General features: G+C 33.6%; 1 protein-coding gene across 2 annotated transcripts in view; it reads right to left on the reverse strand.

Annotated features, from left to right (window-relative positions):
- CDH18 (cadherin 18) overlaps positions 1-17889 on the reverse strand; it is a 466620-nt gene that overhangs the window by 16115 nt on the left and 432616 nt on the right. For both annotated transcript variants that reach the window (XM_004422693.2, XM_087443160.1), the window contains exon 10: positions 14315-14432. In XM_004422693.2, coding sequence (XP_004422750.1) covers positions 14315-14432 — 118 coding nt within the window. The remainder of the gene's footprint in view (positions 1-14314; positions 14433-17889) is intronic.

Below are 17889 nucleotides of genomic sequence, written 5' to 3' on the forward strand. Positions count from 1 at the left end.
AGTAGGAGTGTAAGAAGATGAGAAGAGGTGTGCTGGCAAGCCCAATAGGAAAAAATATATAAAAGTAAAAAAGAAAAAAAACAACGGAGGTTAAAATAACTAAGGAGAGAACAAAAGCATATTTTTCTATCTAGAGCAAAAGGCCCACTAAAATAAATCACTATAATTGGAAGTTACACTTTCCCATTTTAGAGTCAAGATTACATACAGACTGACTGCTTGCCTTCTCACCAGTCAAGCTTTGAGTCTCTACCTTCGCATGAAGAATAGCGTGATCCTATCAAGTGTGACTGGTTAAATGTCGGGAAGCGAAGACTGAGATTGGACTGGGGGGAGAAAGGAGATCCACAGCGGAACAAAATAACGTGTCCCAGCCTCATCACTGGGACAGCAGGTAAGTGACTTAGCAGGGCACAGCTGCTCCCACGTCCACTAAGCACATGTTTGAGGAGTCATTTGCAACCATATTCTCGGGACACACTATGTGTGCGCTATTTTACTTAGGATTGGGAGAACCCGCTAAATGGTCTCTTGAAGCCCTGTGGATAAAAGCAGAATTTTAAATGGTTCTGCTCTGTAGAGAAATTAAGCACATTACAACACCAGCTCTGAGTTCTCATTTAAAGGACAAAAATAAGCTACACTATGAAACTGATGATGCCAAAGAAATACAAAATAAACACAAAGTCTCTCATGGTTTCCAATATGTAGCAAACTAAATAACTGCATTCCACTACCAATGAACTGTGAAATCTAAAAGAAAAGGCCCCCAAAGACATCTTTTTAACAGCTACATGGTCAAATTTGAAAATACCCCTTATCTTAAACTCAATGCATGTAGACTTAGAGTGAGATATCTTTTCACCAAACCCAAATAGCCACAAGGGAAAAAAGTATTTTCCTACATTGCCTTTTAAGTATTTTGCTCAAAATCATAAAACAACTTACAAATGATATGACCTTCATGTTTCGAAGTGGAAATGAATATTGCAAAGAAATAATAACAAGTAGTAAAACCAAGGGAAAAAGAAAATCTTCAAAATGCTGCAACAAGGTGAAAATGACAGTTTACAGAATCTTTTGTTTAATAGGATTAAAAATCATAATTTTTAGTGGTTTGTTTATTATTTTATAAAGAATGTGTTATTCAGACGCACTCATTTTTAAAGAATGGAAGTGTCTACAAAAAAGTGGAAATACATATCTAAAGAAGAAAACCTAGAGACAAATATAACTAGTAGGTGTTTTTGATAGCAAATTATCAACAAAATTATTATAAGGATTTTCAAATTTGAAAGGCACGTTAAATGTGATTTAGAACCCTGCAAACAAACAGAGATACAACTAATATACATAGTTATAAATGATCTCTTCCCCTACTAAAATCTGTAAGATTTACAAATGCACTTGACAATTAGAATTAAGCCTAGGAATTAGGCTGCAAATCTCCTTGCTTCAAATAAAACCTAGTCCCTCAAGAGGCAGCATAAAGATCACGAAGCAGAACAGACTTATCTTGTAAACTAATGATGATTTTATATTGGGGAATTAGGTTATACTTTCATTTTACAAAACAAATGGAAAAAGTTATCGTATGCACAGACCCCTGGTGTAAGCCTATATTCGTAGACTTTGTGACATTATGGCTATATTTGATTTGCTATAGATACTTGGTTAAGAAGTCAAAATTATACAACGGATTTTTTGGAGCTAAAATGAAAACTTTACTTAAGACAATTTAAAGAGAAGGTAGTTGTAAGAAAAACTACTACTGAAATACTTCAGGCTTTTGTTGTTGTTTTAGAGTGATACAATTTTAAAATGCTGTAACAAAAATTATCTTCTGAACTCTGGTTTTTAATTTTAAATAAAATTGTGTTATTACCAATATATTAGTTAATGATAAAAATAAGGTCATTATCAAACAAGCACATTTACAACACACAATTTGTGTTATATGTTGTGGAAAAAAAATAGAAGGCCTTCAGTTGGTTATTTTCCAAATCGAAGACTTTATTTTTTAATAGGTAAGGGGCCCTAACTTTCCAGATAAATATTGAAGATTTTTGTTTACTACAAATTTTTCTATACACCACAATTTAGTATTAGAGCAACCAAAGGATTAATCACAGAACATCTTATTTATTTCTGGAGCACAGAATACAGCACAGTGCTTAATTCTCAGTGTATTCTCAATAGTGAATTAAAATGCCTGTGTCTCTGCTTTGCCTCATTTCCCTGGCTAGATTCTTCTAACTGATGTTACGTTCTGTCATCTCTATGCTGTCTTCATTCCCCACCTAACTGAAAAGTATTCTATGATTCACTCTACCTGGTGGAACAGACACCATCCTTCAAAGTCAAATCGTGTTCCACCTCTTCTAACAATACGACTTTTAGTGATCTCTCTAACTCATGTTTCACTGCCTTCAGTTGCCAGTTACATTTCATATCATCCTGGTTTCCCCAACTAGATGGCAAGTCCCTCAAAAAAAGGAACTGTGTGTCTTAAGTCCTGGCATTGTAGACAGGTTAGATCACTCTGCCTTACAGACAGAAGACAGTGCATATCACCATACAGATTAAGTGGAAGGAGAAAAACAATGTTAATTTAAGAGCTGATTACAGAACTTCTTTTAGAGAAAAAACATTCTTTCTAAGAAGGGAGAGTATGAATGGTGTTGAATAGTAACATAGCACAAGACTAGAGTAGAACATGCTGGGCAGACATCATAAAATGTCAGGCAAGAGGATAGGACTGTGTGTGTATGTGTGTGTATTTTAAGTGTTTTTCTTCATTTTTAATTAGATGCAATAAATAAGTATATTCTTATTGAAAATCTTCAAACTATTTCATAGACATTTCTTAAGAACTATTGTATTTTCTATGATATTATTATTATTGCTTTTAAATGTGATTATGCTCCACACTCATATCATTATTTCTTTTCGATGTTTAATCATATAGGGTTTATTTTTTACACTGTATTTACCTTTTAAGATATTTACTCTTATTTTATCTTATTTTCTTTTGTCTACCATAGCTCCAAATATTTTTTCAATGGAATTTTGTTATAATTGATACACAGTTTTTATATTTTCTGAGGAATTCAGTATTTTAAAATACCTTTCCCTAATTATCACATGAATGTTAGATAGGAAGAGGATTGTTATTATTTTTGTGTGTGTGTGAGGAGCACCAGCCCTGAGCTAACATCCAATGCCAATCCTCCTCTGTTTTGCTGAGGAAGACTGGCCCTGGGCTGACATCCGTGCCCATCTTCCTCCACTTTATATGGGATGCTGCCACAGCATGGCTTAACAAGCCATGCATCGGTGCGCGCCCGGGATCCAAACTCAACCACTTGCGCCACCGGCCGGCCTGGAAGAGGATTATTTTATTGTAGTTTTTGTTCAAATGTCACTAAAAGAAGGTCTGTTGACTATTATCTTGCAATTTTGCAAGTGAATACTTCAGCACCATTCATTATCTTTACAATTTAAATTCATTGTCTGGAGATTTGTAAAATCATTTCCTTATCTGTCAAGTTAGGGAATTTCTCTGGGGTTATATATACATTATTTCAACCTTAAACTCAAATATTCCTTCACTTAGGGTAATTCCTTCAGATATTTCATGATTATTTTTCCATCTATTTATTTATTTAATTTTTAGTTATCTTCAATGTGCCCTTTATCACTTGTAGCACTTTGTGTCTGATTTCGAATTCTTTATTTTTTGATTTCTCTTTCATAAGAATACAGTAGTAATAATTGTCTCTATCTCCCTTTCACAAAAGAGGAAACTGAGACACCCTGAGAGTAGGGACTTGCCACGGTCTCATACGTAATTAGCAGAGAAATCAAGTTTCAAATACAGGCAACATGTTTCCAGAGTCTAACTATGAAACATTCTTCTATGTTGTGTTCCCTTATTCTTTTTTTTCTTATTTAACAAATGTTTATTTAAAATTTCCTCTATGTCAGGCACTGTGGTAGGAATTAGGAATACAGCAGTAAATAAGTCAGACAAAAATCCCAGCCCTCACAGAGCTTATGTCTAAATGGGAGAGAGCCCACAGTGGGGTAAGTGCGACGATCAGGGAGGTGCAGGTTATCAGATAACCATCCTTGTCCTTTAAAAACATGGATCTACTCTGGCTGATGATGGTTGGGTATTGAGTATTGGGTGGCTGAAGTGCTGGCTAGCTTGCTTTTATGGGCAGTAACTTTTTCCAGAGTTATGATTCCAAGTGTGGATAGAGACAGTGCTCCCAAGACTTTGGTAAAAGGAGGAAGTGACTGGAGGGTGGTAGATGATAGGAACCAGGAGACATAGCAAAACGCCACAAGACTCCAAAGAGCAATGAAGTGTCCAAGGACACCCACCCCACCTCCCAGCTCAGCTTGAGAGGGAGTGGAGAAAGCCCTGTTCCTTAGGGCAGTGTTGCTTCCTCTTTGATCTTTCTGATGACTAATTCAGTTTGCAGCAGTGTTCATTTGAATTTTATCATCTTACCAGAATTTTAAAATTGGCAATATTTTCATGCATCAGCTCAAAAATTCTTATTTAGATACTTAAGTATGGTTTTCTCTTTTTAATATTAAGTACACCCCAATATATGCTAACTGCCTCTGTCCTTGCACTTACTTGACCCCTACAAAAGCCTGCCATCTTCCCCTTAGGGAGGTTCTTTGAGCTCTATTCCCAGGGATTCCTCCAGTATAGTAAGGGATAGTGGGTAGACTTGAGCCAGTGCCTAAATATCTTCTCGTGAATCTCAACGCCACTCTGCTTTAGAGGTGACTTTCAGGATCCATCCAGAGACCAAGTTTATCTAGCTGTACGTGTTATCTCAGTAAAGATTTAGAAGAAAGAATGAGTTTGAAATCAGTTCTTAGGCTACAATTTCTTTCATCTGCTCTCCCTTTTAGGTATCTGCTAAGCTGGGTTGCTCTTTCACTGCACTCTGTTCACCCAGACCTCTGGTAATAAATAGTTTGTACTTTGGGGAGAAGGATTAGCAGGCACGGAAGAGTAACAGGGAAAACAAGAGCCAGAAGAAAAAAGGGGAAAATTAGTTGCAATGGTGACTGGCACAAAGAGTGACAATGTTGTGTATCCCACTCTAATCTTCAAAAATTTTGGAGAGGATCTTGGATTTGCTCAGTATATAAGAAGCGGTTCTGAACCAATTTTAATTAAATTTTAGAGAACATCTGTCTGTAGCATATCAGGGAACATCCAGGCAGCCAACATCCCGATGGTAATTAGATTATTATTGAACAGGGTCCTTTCTTCCAGGCCCAGTTTATATCCCAACCTTTTAATGAGACTGTCCCCAAATAACTCTTGCTTTCCAACATACAAGTCTGAGTAAACAGTAGATTTTCACTGACCAATACCCCCCTGACAACAAACAGAAAAGCCTGAAAAACTCAAAATATCTATTTAAGGACATTGGAGAACTCCTGAAGCAAGATAACCAGAGGCGTTCAGATTCCAGAGTGGGGAAAAATGTGGAACTGTTGATTACAATGTATCTGCTTATTCTAGGAACTAACAAGAGGCTGGAATTCCAAGCTGGGGACAGAGAAACTAGGAGAACTTCTAGAAGTCTCCTGGGCTGACAATCAGATTGGAAATTAAGGGGCCTTAAACACATGGCTAATTTTCCCCGAAGACATTTGTTATTGAAAGTTTAAATTGGAAGTTAAATTGAAAATTTAGCAGAAAGATAAAACTCTTAAGCAGAAAAGCTCTAGAAGATGAAGAAGAGCTTTACTTGCCATCTCTTCATGTTGAACAGACAATGATTAAACCAGAGTGAGTGGCCCCAGAGCACAAACATGTTCTCAGTTGAAAGCCCTGGAGGGTCACGCCCCAGAAGAGGGACAGACCGAATCTAAACAAAACTGCAAATCAGCTCCGCTCTGATTGGATTAAAGTATTATAGCCTTTCTAACTGCTTATCAGAGAAGATAGTGACTACTCTCTGAAGAAAGGATTATCATGTGAGCCTCTCCCAGGTCTACACACTATGAGTGGCATCCAACTAAAAAGTATCAGACGTATCAAGAAACAAGACCATATGCCCCAGTCCTGTCTCTCCAGTTCATCTGACCAAAACAAAAACCAAAAACCTGTCACCTTACCGAGATATCCGACTTAGCTGACAATGATTGTAAAATCATTAAGATTAATATGTTCAAGAAAATAGAGGACAGATAGAAACATAAAAGGAAGGATAGAGAATTGCAGCAGAGATTTACATCTCTAAAGGGAAGAAATGGCTGTCAACCAAAGCCGTGAGTGCTTGGATCACATTTTCTTTGAATGGCTGTATTTACTTTGATAGGACCCTTGCTTCCTTGTGAGAATAAGAGCTCCATGCTGGTGTTTTCTACCACTATTTTCCCTGCATATGTCATAGTGAATAATAAAAAGTAGGCCCCAAATAAACTTTTATATAAACAGGATGGCACATTCAAGAAGACATTTGTTCTCCAATGTTCAGATAAATTAACAGATTCTAAATTAATGAGGGATAAAACATATGGCAGGAAAGATCTAATGAAGATGGCAACGATCTAGAAAAACGTGGAACATGGTCTTAAATTTAATTATTTAGCAAGCAGATCTGGTGGTTAATAGGAGAATCCCATGAGGGCGTGGCTGAAAGAAGAAGATCTCAATTGGTGTGAGGACATTAGCTAGCTTATAGGATTCTAGGCATAAATACTATTAAGCTATCTGCCTCAGGGATAAGCTCACTATACATATATGAATAATTATAATAAATAAATAGGTGTTTTTTGCAATTGTTTCTAGTAGGAATTAGTCCAATGAAGTGTCAAGAAATACAAAGGGATTGAGATTTTACTATATCCACATGCTAACAAGTTAGCCTGCTACAATTTTACGGATGCTGGCAAAACACATAAGACTCCTGGGTCAGACACAAAGGACTTTTATTACTCATGTCACAGCATGTAGTATGCACTCTTATACAGAACAGACTTAGCCAATAGAGTGTCTCACTCCAGAGCTGAGGACAGATTTTATTACCCCATATAATAAATATAATGACTACTTCTGGGGCAAAGTCCGACCTGATTTTCCTGCAGCCCATTATAGAGTATTGGGATCACCTAGTTTAAGGTTCCTCTGCTGTGAAGCAAACACACTGCACACACAGAACTCACCTGGGCCACCCCATGTCGCTCCCTTGAGAATTTGGAGTAAGAGGAATCAGAGACAACATGAAGTTCACACTGCTTCCCATGCCATGAGAAAGCCATTTATCTCTGACCCAGGAGTATTGAGCCTTCTGCCAGCATCCGTGAAACTGTCAAGACTAACCGTTTAGCATGTAGGTAGGGTATAACCTCAACATCAAGGTGTGAATGCTATTATTACACATCTTCAATAACTACTTGGTTGTTGAACCATTGGTATTCCCAGATTTTGTTTTTATTTTTGACTAAAGGGATGCATGTAACTATTATGTTATTGTCTTTTCATTTTTATGATTAAGATCATTGATAGTTTTGAACAAATGTTCATATGCTTATTTAGCATGTTGTTATTCCTCTTTTGTTAATTACCTATTCCTATCCTTTAACTGTTTTGTTTCCTATATGGAATGTTTATTTTATTTTGTGGGATGTTCTAAATGTATTCATGATACCAATCTTTACTCATTTATATATATATACTATATATATCTTAACCCAGGTTATGACTTGTTTTTAAATTTTGTTTAGAAATAATTTGATGCAGGAATATAATAATTTTAATATTATCACATTTGTCAATATTTTATGAATGTGGTGTTTTGTGTCTTTTATAAGAAATCCTCTCCTACCCCAATTTTATAAAATCAGTCCACTACACTTTCTTCTAAAATTTTTAAAATATTGCTTGTTTAAGTGGTTCTTTCATCTAAGTGTAATTAATTTTGTGCACGTGTTCGAGGGATTCTAATTTTAGTTTCTCTAGATATATAGCTAGTTGGCCCCTTTCTATGTACTTTTTGGATTATCCTTTATACAATGGTTAAATGCTACCTTTGCCTTCTGTCAAGTTCATATATTTATATATATATTTAGATATCTAATCATTTTATTCCAGCCCTTTCAATTTGTTCTCCTCATCTATTTGTCTATTCCAAACTACTACCATATTTAAGGATTGCTTCATTGTTGCATGCTGGTCTCAGCATACTGATAATCAACAGCACGGCTAGATCAGCCCCTGCGGTTCTTATTATGATTGCAAGACGCTCTTCAGCAATAACTATTAGGAAACTTTGAAAAAAAAAGTTTATTACTTACATTTCCTGGAAATTACGTGGCACACCTGGGGCCACACAGCAAGGTTGCAGGTAGAGAGAGAGAAAGAGAGAGAGAGAGCATGTGGGCCTGCCGGTCTGCTTCTTTTGGGTCAGGGTCGGGGCTTAGGGTATCGTGGGGCTCACTCTCTACTGGTGAATTTAAAACATGAGAGCAGGCATTTAAAGTACCATAAGGGAAGAAACAAGTGGCCCAGATGGTCAGTTATCAAAATTAACCAAGATCTCTAAAACATGGGCTGGCTCTTTTATCTAGACATGTGGCTGGCAATGTGTTTATTCAAGAGAGCCATCTTTGAAGTGGATGCTGGTTTGAAGTAGATGCCTTGGCAATCAAAGCTTGTCAGGCGCTTGCATTACAAAAATAAAGAAAAGAAAAAAACAACTCTAGGGGCTGATACTACATTCATTTTATAATGTCTCAACATCTCTTAGGATATGCCTTTTTTCTTCTCTTTCCTCTAACTATACACCTCCCTCATAATCTTTTTCAATACATTCTTGCTTTTCTCAATCCTTAACCCTTTGCCTTTTATTAAAAAATTATTAAATTCAGTTTATGATTAAAATTATATTTAACTTATAGATTAATATAAAAAGTTGCGTGTTCTGACTCACTAATGTGGTAGATGCCTAATTTTTCTGGTATAGTTTTATATTTTCATTAACATTGCTTTCTATAATGATGAACTTGAACATTATTTATTGGATATTTTTTCCTCTAATGATCTTAGAAAGGCTTTTTATTGATTTGTTTTTGTCATTTTAAATTGTATCTGATTTGCTATTTCTGCGTATTTTTAAAAATAGAGGAAATCTATTTATTTGGGGCATTTATTAGTATTCCAAAAATTTGCTGATCTATCCCATTATTTCTTAAGATGTTTCTGTAGATTCTCTTAAATTTTCATATAGACAATTTCCTCATCTATTAACAATGAGAATCTTGTGTTTTGTTTCTACTTATTATTGTTCTTATTTGTTTTCCTTATCTTTTAGAATTGAGGGGAACATTCAGTACAATGCAGATTAGTTGTAGTGATGGAAAGTATCCTGAGACCAGAACAATCACCCAGCTAAACCCATCAGAAATTGCTAATTCTTAGAAATGTGAACTAAATAAATGTTTTTTTATTTTAAGACAGAAAGGTTTGGATTTGTTTTCCAGAATAGCTGTTTCTTACGAATCAATAGCTAAATGCTTCTGACTTTTTATATCAAACTTACCTCATTTTGAATTTGGTATAGCTCTTGTAAGCAGCACATAACTGCATATTTTTAAAATATAATGAAATATCTTTGTTTAGGAATATTTAATCTGATTGTGATTATGGTATTTTGAACTAATTTCTTTTTTTTTTTTTTCATTTTTCATGCTTCTACTTTATATCTTTTATTCTCCATTCTGACTTTCTGTTCTATTGATAAAATAAGCTTTATTATTTAACTTTTAAAAAATCTTTCCTTGCTGTGGAAATTACAGATTCTTATTCTATTAATTTAGTGTTAACTCTTCAAGTTTTAATGTATGAAATAAAATAGTAATAAAATATTTAAAAACATATGAAATAAAATATTATTAATTAATTGTTTTCTTTCTTGTCTATTATTTCTTACAGAGATCCTGAAGGCAAAGATTAATACAATATTTGCAAAAATGTCAGTAGCTAAAAATAAAAAGTTCTTTCTTATATATTGGAAAAAGTTTTTAATAACTGTCCTTCCTTAATTCCTGATAGTTTATCATTTTTAACTAAATATAAAGTTGACAATAGAAAATTATTTTTCTTCAGCATTTTGAGCATATGATTTTTATCAACTCCTGTCATCTATTTTTTTTGAACAAAAAAAATCTACTTTAAATCTAATTATCATTGCTTTTTAAGTATTCTGCCATTTCTTTTTGATAGTTTAAATTTTTTTCTCTTTTTCTTTAACATTTGGCAATTTTAAACTGACATATCAAAATATAGATTTAATTCTGGGCTTGGCTTTTGGTGTTAATGTTCATCGTGTGGGTCCATATATTTTTAAATTTGAAAAACTGTCATGTAATTTTATCTACATATATTTCTTGCTGCTATAATTTCTTTTTAATTCTTCTAGACATTTTATACTCCATATCTAAGTGTTCTCACAATTTTTCTTTATTTTAATCTATCTGAGCTTTGTTTGCTTGAATTAATGAATTTTACATTTGACTTGGTAAATCTGTCTTTGCGTCCAGTCTAGAGATAACACTGTCTATTAATTTTCTTTATTGTTCTCTATCTGTATCTGTGTATGTGTGTATACATATACATTTACACGTACATTATACACACATAGATCTTCCTCCACTCACAATAGGGTTACCTCCCGATAAACCCATCATAAGTCGAAATTACCGTTAAGTAGAAAATGCATTTAATACATCTAACCTACCGAACATCATTGCTTAGCCTAGCCTACCTTAAACGTGCTCAGAACACTTACATTAGCCTACAGGTGGGCAAAAACATCTAACACAAAACCTATTTTATAATAAAGTGTTCAATATCTCATGTGATTTATTGAATACTGTACTAAAAGTGAATACAGAATGGTTGGATGGGTACAGAGAGGTTGTAAGTGTATCGGTTGTTTACCCTCGAGATCGAGGAGCTGACTGGGAGCTGTGGCTCACTGCGGCTGCCCAGCATCACGAGAGAGGATCAAACCTATGTTGCTAGCCCAGGAAAGGATCAAAATTCAAAATTCAAACTTCAAAGCAGAGTTTCTATTGAATGCGTATTGCTTTTGCATCATTGTAAAGTCAAAAAATCATTAAGTTGAATCATTGTAGTTGGGGCCCATCTGTATATATATGTATATATGGTAATACATAATTAAATTTTAAATGTGTGGATAAAAATGTATATCTATATAGTTCTATATATATAACTGAATTTCCATATATTTCTCTATATAGTGCTATATACTTTTCTGTATATTCAGTAACTATAGTTTTATATATATAATGCATATACATACATTATATATATGCATATATAATTGAATTTTAATTTCTGGATATATGTTTATGTATAGTTATGTATATAAAATTAAATTACTATATAGTTTCATACAGTGCTATACAATTTTCTATATATGCAAAAACTAGAGTTTTATTTTGATAAGGATTTTTAAATTATTTTCATTCAAATTTGTTTTCTTTCATTGTTGTCTCATTTCATTTAAACCCTTCTTGGTCTTTTTTGTAAAGATATTATTAATACTTTTTTAATTTTGAGAATCCTAAACATACTTCTATTAAAGTAATTATGTGATCATTTATATATTTTGTATTATTCAGAGTGAATTTATTTTCTGATTTCTTATTTCATTGCCTTTCTTTTAATTGTTTGATTTTCAGGCTTATCACAAACAACAATATGCATTTCTCTCTCTCTTATTTTGGAAATATATTTTTCTCTCCGTTCACTCTTTGCTGTACAGCAATTTAGAAACGCCACTAAAACAGTGGGTTCCTGATCACTCATCCTGGTTTAAAGGCTCTGTCTGTTTTTTTTACTGTTGCCTGAATCTGCATATCATGTAAGCAGTGGGCAGAGAAAAATAATGGTTTTAATTTTTTTAGTTTAGATTTCTTTGTTTATGTTCTGGGGCATGTAAATATCTACTAACTCATATAATGCAATGCCCAAGCTACCAGAATCCAGCAGGCCTGGATAGGCTGACTCTTACTCCTTTGTGTCTAGACAACTCCGGGTTGTCTAGAGAAGTATTTGTGTACGCAAGAATGTATGTATGTATGTATTCATTTTGGTATGGCCATCCCATTTTTAATGTCATTTTTATACATTATTATTCATAACTGCCTTGTGTTTGGAGAAAAGTCCATCTTGACTCAAATACCTTTACATATGGTATTGTTAATTCTCTCAATGCTTCAAAGTGGGTATTTCAAACCACAATTTATGAGTGTAAAAACTGAGGCTCAGGGAAGTTAGGCGGTTTATCTTATCTAGCACAACCAAGTCTGTTTACTCAAGCACATGATGTTTTCAGCTATGTACTAGTATTACCTGTTTTCAGAAAATCGCTATTTTTACTATCCAAAAGAAATTATTTCTGTGTCGTTTATAATTTCATCAATTCTCAAAAATTTAAAAAATAGCCTTACAAAATAATTAAAACATCTTTACCCCTACACAACTGTCCACGGGCTTCTCATATTTGAGATGGTGTAGCTGATTTAAACATCCATATATATGGTTAAAATATGTTAAAATTACATCAGCATTATAAGCCCTTTTAAAAGTATGTATATATTTTTAGAATAATTTCTTAAATATGAGTTCCCAGCACTGGTTATGTTGTCAAACCACTGAAGTAAGACGTTTTGAATATATTCATTAATTAAATTCACTTATTCCAGATATAATACTCGTGTATGAAGGACTTTTTAGTCACTAATGTGCGTTTCAACAGTAAATTTCCATTGTTTTTGTAAAATACTTTTGGAGTTATACTTTTATAGGTTAAATAGATTGACTATAATACATCTTTAAAATCTAAGTCAAATTTTCATTATAATATCATCAAATCAAAATTACTTTAAAAGGTAAAATAAAATCTTTATTGGAAACAGAAAAAATCCAACTGAAATATAAGTATGGGTATCTAGATACCATTTCAATCTACATAAAGTTGAATGCTCCCCAAATTAAGTAATTATTTGAGTATGGGAAAATATGAATTGATTTTTTACATATTTAGTATAGTTAATTATATTAAGTATATTTGAGATTATAGAATGGGATGGTCAAATGTAAATAAGTAAATAATAGTCAATTAGATACAGTTTGCCATACACAAACATGCACAAATATGTATTCCCATAAGGAGAGCTGACCACAGGGCTAGATAAAATGAGAGAGACAAACAAGCTTTGTGTTTTCATATAAACCTTATTATGGCCGTGCACAATTTGGTATCCTTGTTATGATAATTTAAAGGATCTTAGGGATAATGGGAAAAATGTTTTAGTGGGTTGCCATTTAGCAATATTATTTTTCCTTGCATTTGAAAATGCTTCTCCATGAAGGGTACAGAGATGGAAGTAAATATTTACTCCAAAATATATGCTTTCTTGTGATTGTGATATGTATTGTTTCTTTCATGTGCTTCTGAGGCAAGTGTTAAATCCCAAATAACAGCATATTCATATAAACGTGATAAAAGATAGTTTTGGGAAGAAGAAAGTTGATGCTAATCAGAACATTGCACAGATTGAATGGCTTAATGTTTCCCTTATGTATAGAAGAGTAACTTTTACACTACCTTGAGGGATTTACCAAATAAGAAATCTAGATCACAATGAATCTTTTCTGGTTAGTAAATTAGAGTGTTCTTATTTCCCACACAATACAGAAGGTTAAACAAAAATAATTCAAAAATTTCCACAATCGTCTGCAATTATGCGTATTTATCTACTCATATTTTGGAAAATATTCATAATAACAAGCCGAAATATAATTTGTACTGCACATCTTGATAGCCTTGCTAATGCAAGATGATTTCAAACATTCCATTTCCTTTCCTAACTGTCCCTAGGACATATTTTTCATTTTTCCTAATTTAAATTTTTTCTACCTCCTAGCAGTTGCAGCAGCTCTCATAAACATGTTTGTCAGCTAAGATTTCTTTTAAAATTTGCCCAAGAGCATATTACATGTACATTTCTTGTTTAAGGGGGTGCTTCTGTATAAAACTCAATGAAAGTTATTTGTACATACGGCTCAATTTTAAATACAAGCTATTCACAGATCATAACACATTAACATCAGACTGATTTTGAATGCTGATTTGCAAGCTGTTCATGGGTATATAAGAATAAAGCAAAACTGTTCAGGCCTATTCCATATCAAGTCAATGCAGACATCACATAAATCGAAAAATATATATATTCATTTCACCTTCATTGTCCTTCAGAGTGAAGTTTGGATTTATAGACAGGCGTTCATCAAGAAAGAAGTTAAACCTTGGTCCATTGGCAAAATCATCTTTATCAGTGGCACTGATGGTATGAATAACCTAAAGAAAAAAACAAATACTAAATAGTAAATTTAATTTGGCTTACTCTCTTGATTTTAATTATAACGTTTTCAATTGTTAACACAAAAGGATTTTTAAAAGACCTCTTTATTCACTTTAAGTGTTTTCAAATTTATCTAGTAAAAGTACCAACTAACCTGCTCTCCCTTGCATTCAGTTTTAGGTAACATACTGTGGCACAATTTATAATCATTCACGCTTTATTTTCTAGCACAGCACAAACATTTAAATTCTTTTCCTTTGTCACCCACAGTACCTTGGGGCCAATTAGTTGTAAGATTTTGTAAGAACACCTGTTTGGGGAGACATGAAGCATTGTTTGTACAAACATAAATACCCCAGTGTTGGTGTGAAACAGCCTTGCTGTGTATGTTGGTCTCAGTCAGTAAACGCAAAAGCAGTGGCGTCATATTCTTTTACTGTTTCAAGGGACCTTTGAGATCATGATGCAGCCCCTGTATTTCAGAGATGAGGACTCTGAGTCCCCGAAGGATTGTCATGTGCCTCAAATCTGTAAAACAGCAGAGGCAAAACCAGACCACTCAGAGCTTCCCATCTCTAGAGGTTGAGAGAAAGCAATTCCAAAATTTGAAATTTATGCACATCAAGGAGCAGAGAAAATTAGACTCTATAAATGAAATATTCCAGGTGGCCTAAGAGCAGGACACAAATTCCCATAGCTATTGCCATTACACTCTTCAAAAGTAAATATCCAAACAAATAAGTGAGATAATATTTTCCTCTTTTAAAAATTAGTGTCCTAATGCTTCGGTTTCTGCTTTCCAGCCTTTATTCAGAGAAATTAAAAACAAAGAGAGAGAAAATAGAGCCATAAGAATAGTATTTCCTGCCTGTGAAATATAGTATGTCCATTTCACAAATTGACATAATTTCTAAGAACATTTTATTCAATTTCACCTCATTTCAATATTTTACAAGTGAAATAATCCACCAGAGTGTATCATAGTTACAACGTAACTTCCTCTCCATGTATTGTGTGCTTCAGTTGGTGAGGGAGATGAGGAGGAATATAAAAGCACTGAGAAGGAGTGGAGTGAGAACAGGACCAGAAACCATGTGTTTTCATGAAGCGAAAGTGAAGAAAGTCCTTCAGGATATAGACGTGATCAATTTCACCCATATATTCAAACGGCTCACCCTTTTGTATCCTTTCCATCACAGATCAAAATTTACTTTCTCAGCAAGAGATCCTAGGTAAAAGCCCCTCCCCCACCACATCTTTCAAGAAGTCTCTATCCTTCTTCTCTTACTCATTTCCCTCCATATTATTTATTTATGAGCTGAAAATTTACACATATGCTTATAGCTTGGTTTCTTTTTCATTTAAAGCACGTGTAGTCTCTGGATAGATCTTCTTTTTTTCTTTTATTGGTTTAGACTCTGAGTAGGAGAATAAATTGATGGACAATCAGAAGCAACCTGACCTTTTTTTCTCAAGTGCATGAAAAGCTCCATAAAGTTCAGAGTGTGCATAATCTGAGCAACATACCTACTTTCTCTACCTGTCAGTTACTTAATATGAAGCTGAAACAAAAACAACATCAAATTTTCAAGATTGTATTCAGGGTTAGATAAAATAAATATAAGCTTTTCTTTTGGAAAATAAATGTCCTCTCGCCCAACTCTTCATTCATTGTAATTCTCCGATTAGCAATTCTATTTTCTTGACGATACCTCATTACATACTGACATATTTGCAAGTTCAATTCTTACCCTAGAATGTAATTTTGGAGGAGATTGGTGGAGAGCAATTAATTAATTAATTTAAAGCAATTAATTAATTAATTTAAATCAATTGAGTTATTTTATGTTTCCTGTTATTACTTGTTTGGAACAATTCTTTTCATTTCTAAGTTAATTTATAAGTTATTTTAAATTTTCTTAACATTCTTACAAACATGAGCTTATTCTATTTGTTAAACTCTGACATAATTTATATTCATTGTGTTTACTGTATTTTTAGTACAAAATCTTTTCTTTTTTTTTCGCTAAGGAAGGTTAGCCCTGAGCTAACATCCACTGCCACTCCTCCTCTTTTTGCTCTTTTTGTATGTGAGTTGCTGCCACAGCATGGCTACTGACAGACGAGAGATGTAGGTCCATGCCCAGGAACCGAACCAGGGCGGCCGAAGTGGAGTGAGCCAAACTTAACCACTAGGCCACCAGGGTTGGCCCCAAAATCCTTTCCATTTTTGTACAGGTAATTTCAAACCTGAACTTACCAGAAAGCTCACTTATAGCAAATTTATCTTCTTCAAAAAGAGTTCTCAGTCTCCTCTACAGTTCTACAGTATATGATGAGTTGATTACCACATTTTGTTTGAGTGAACCATCTTGAATTCTTGTAGAATTGTTGGTCAAGCATCTATAATTAAATATTTTTCCATAATATTTCTGAGAAATGCTTCCAAAAACCTAGAATGTTGGTCTGCTTTTATCTGGAATTCTGAGATATTTTCTTGATGAGGAAGGTATATACAATGTTTCTGTTTTACTAATCACTTTTTCTCTTTTATTAGGAAATAGGATTTCCATTTATTGTTTCCTCAGACTTTTATTAGGAAACATACTTAAGAAGTTAACATGTTTATGATTTTTAGAAGACAAATGTGTGGTAGATATCTAGATCATGTCTTCATCAGCAATATTTTCTACTATTCAATCAGAGTTAGGATTTATCTGCACAGTGCTCCCTGTGCTCTCTGTGCAATTGGTTGGTGATGTACAGTCCATAACAATTTATTTTCTGACTCTCATTCCTTCTAACTGAACTTAGATATTTTCTATCATATAGACATTAAGTAATTAGTGCATAAAGTGTTTGATTATTTTGAAAGATCTGAGAGAAACACAGTTATAGATTTATTCTACCAAAGGGAAAAAAACCCAAATTGATAGTGGGTATTTATAACTAATCACCAGCAGAATTTTTTGATAATGCCCATTAATAAGGATTCACTTTTGGCGGAAACTAATTAGGACCAATTTTGTATTTCTTTTATCAAATAAATATATCCACTTGTTTAAATGTGTCTTCCATAGTCTATACTTCTAGAGTTCTTTATTAGAAAAAAAAAAGCAATGTCATGAATTTACACAAATAATGTAGTCTTCTATTATGTAAATGAGCTAGCCCTAAGTAAACATTTAAATTAAAGAGAAAGTTCTATGGAACACAATGTATCTTCTTTAAATTAATCAATTATTTTGCTTTATAATATAGTCTCAAATGGAATCATAAATTTATTTGATGCCAACTTTTGTTAGTTAAATGAGCTTGATCTTTGACATGGTGTAAAATCTCTACTGATCTAGTTAACTTTTTTCATAGAAAGTTGTATTGTTAATAATTGGATGTGATGTGGGCATCACATCTAGTGATGTGTGAGCAGAGGCTGGTGTTAGGTAATAAAAT

Source organism: Ceratotherium simum, chromosome 18 (assembly GCF_057802395.1).
Source record: "Ceratotherium simum simum isolate JZ-2026a chromosome 18, ASM5780239v1, whole genome shotgun sequence".
Taxonomy (NCBI): Eukaryota; Metazoa; Chordata; class Mammalia; order Perissodactyla; family Rhinocerotidae; genus Ceratotherium; species Ceratotherium simum.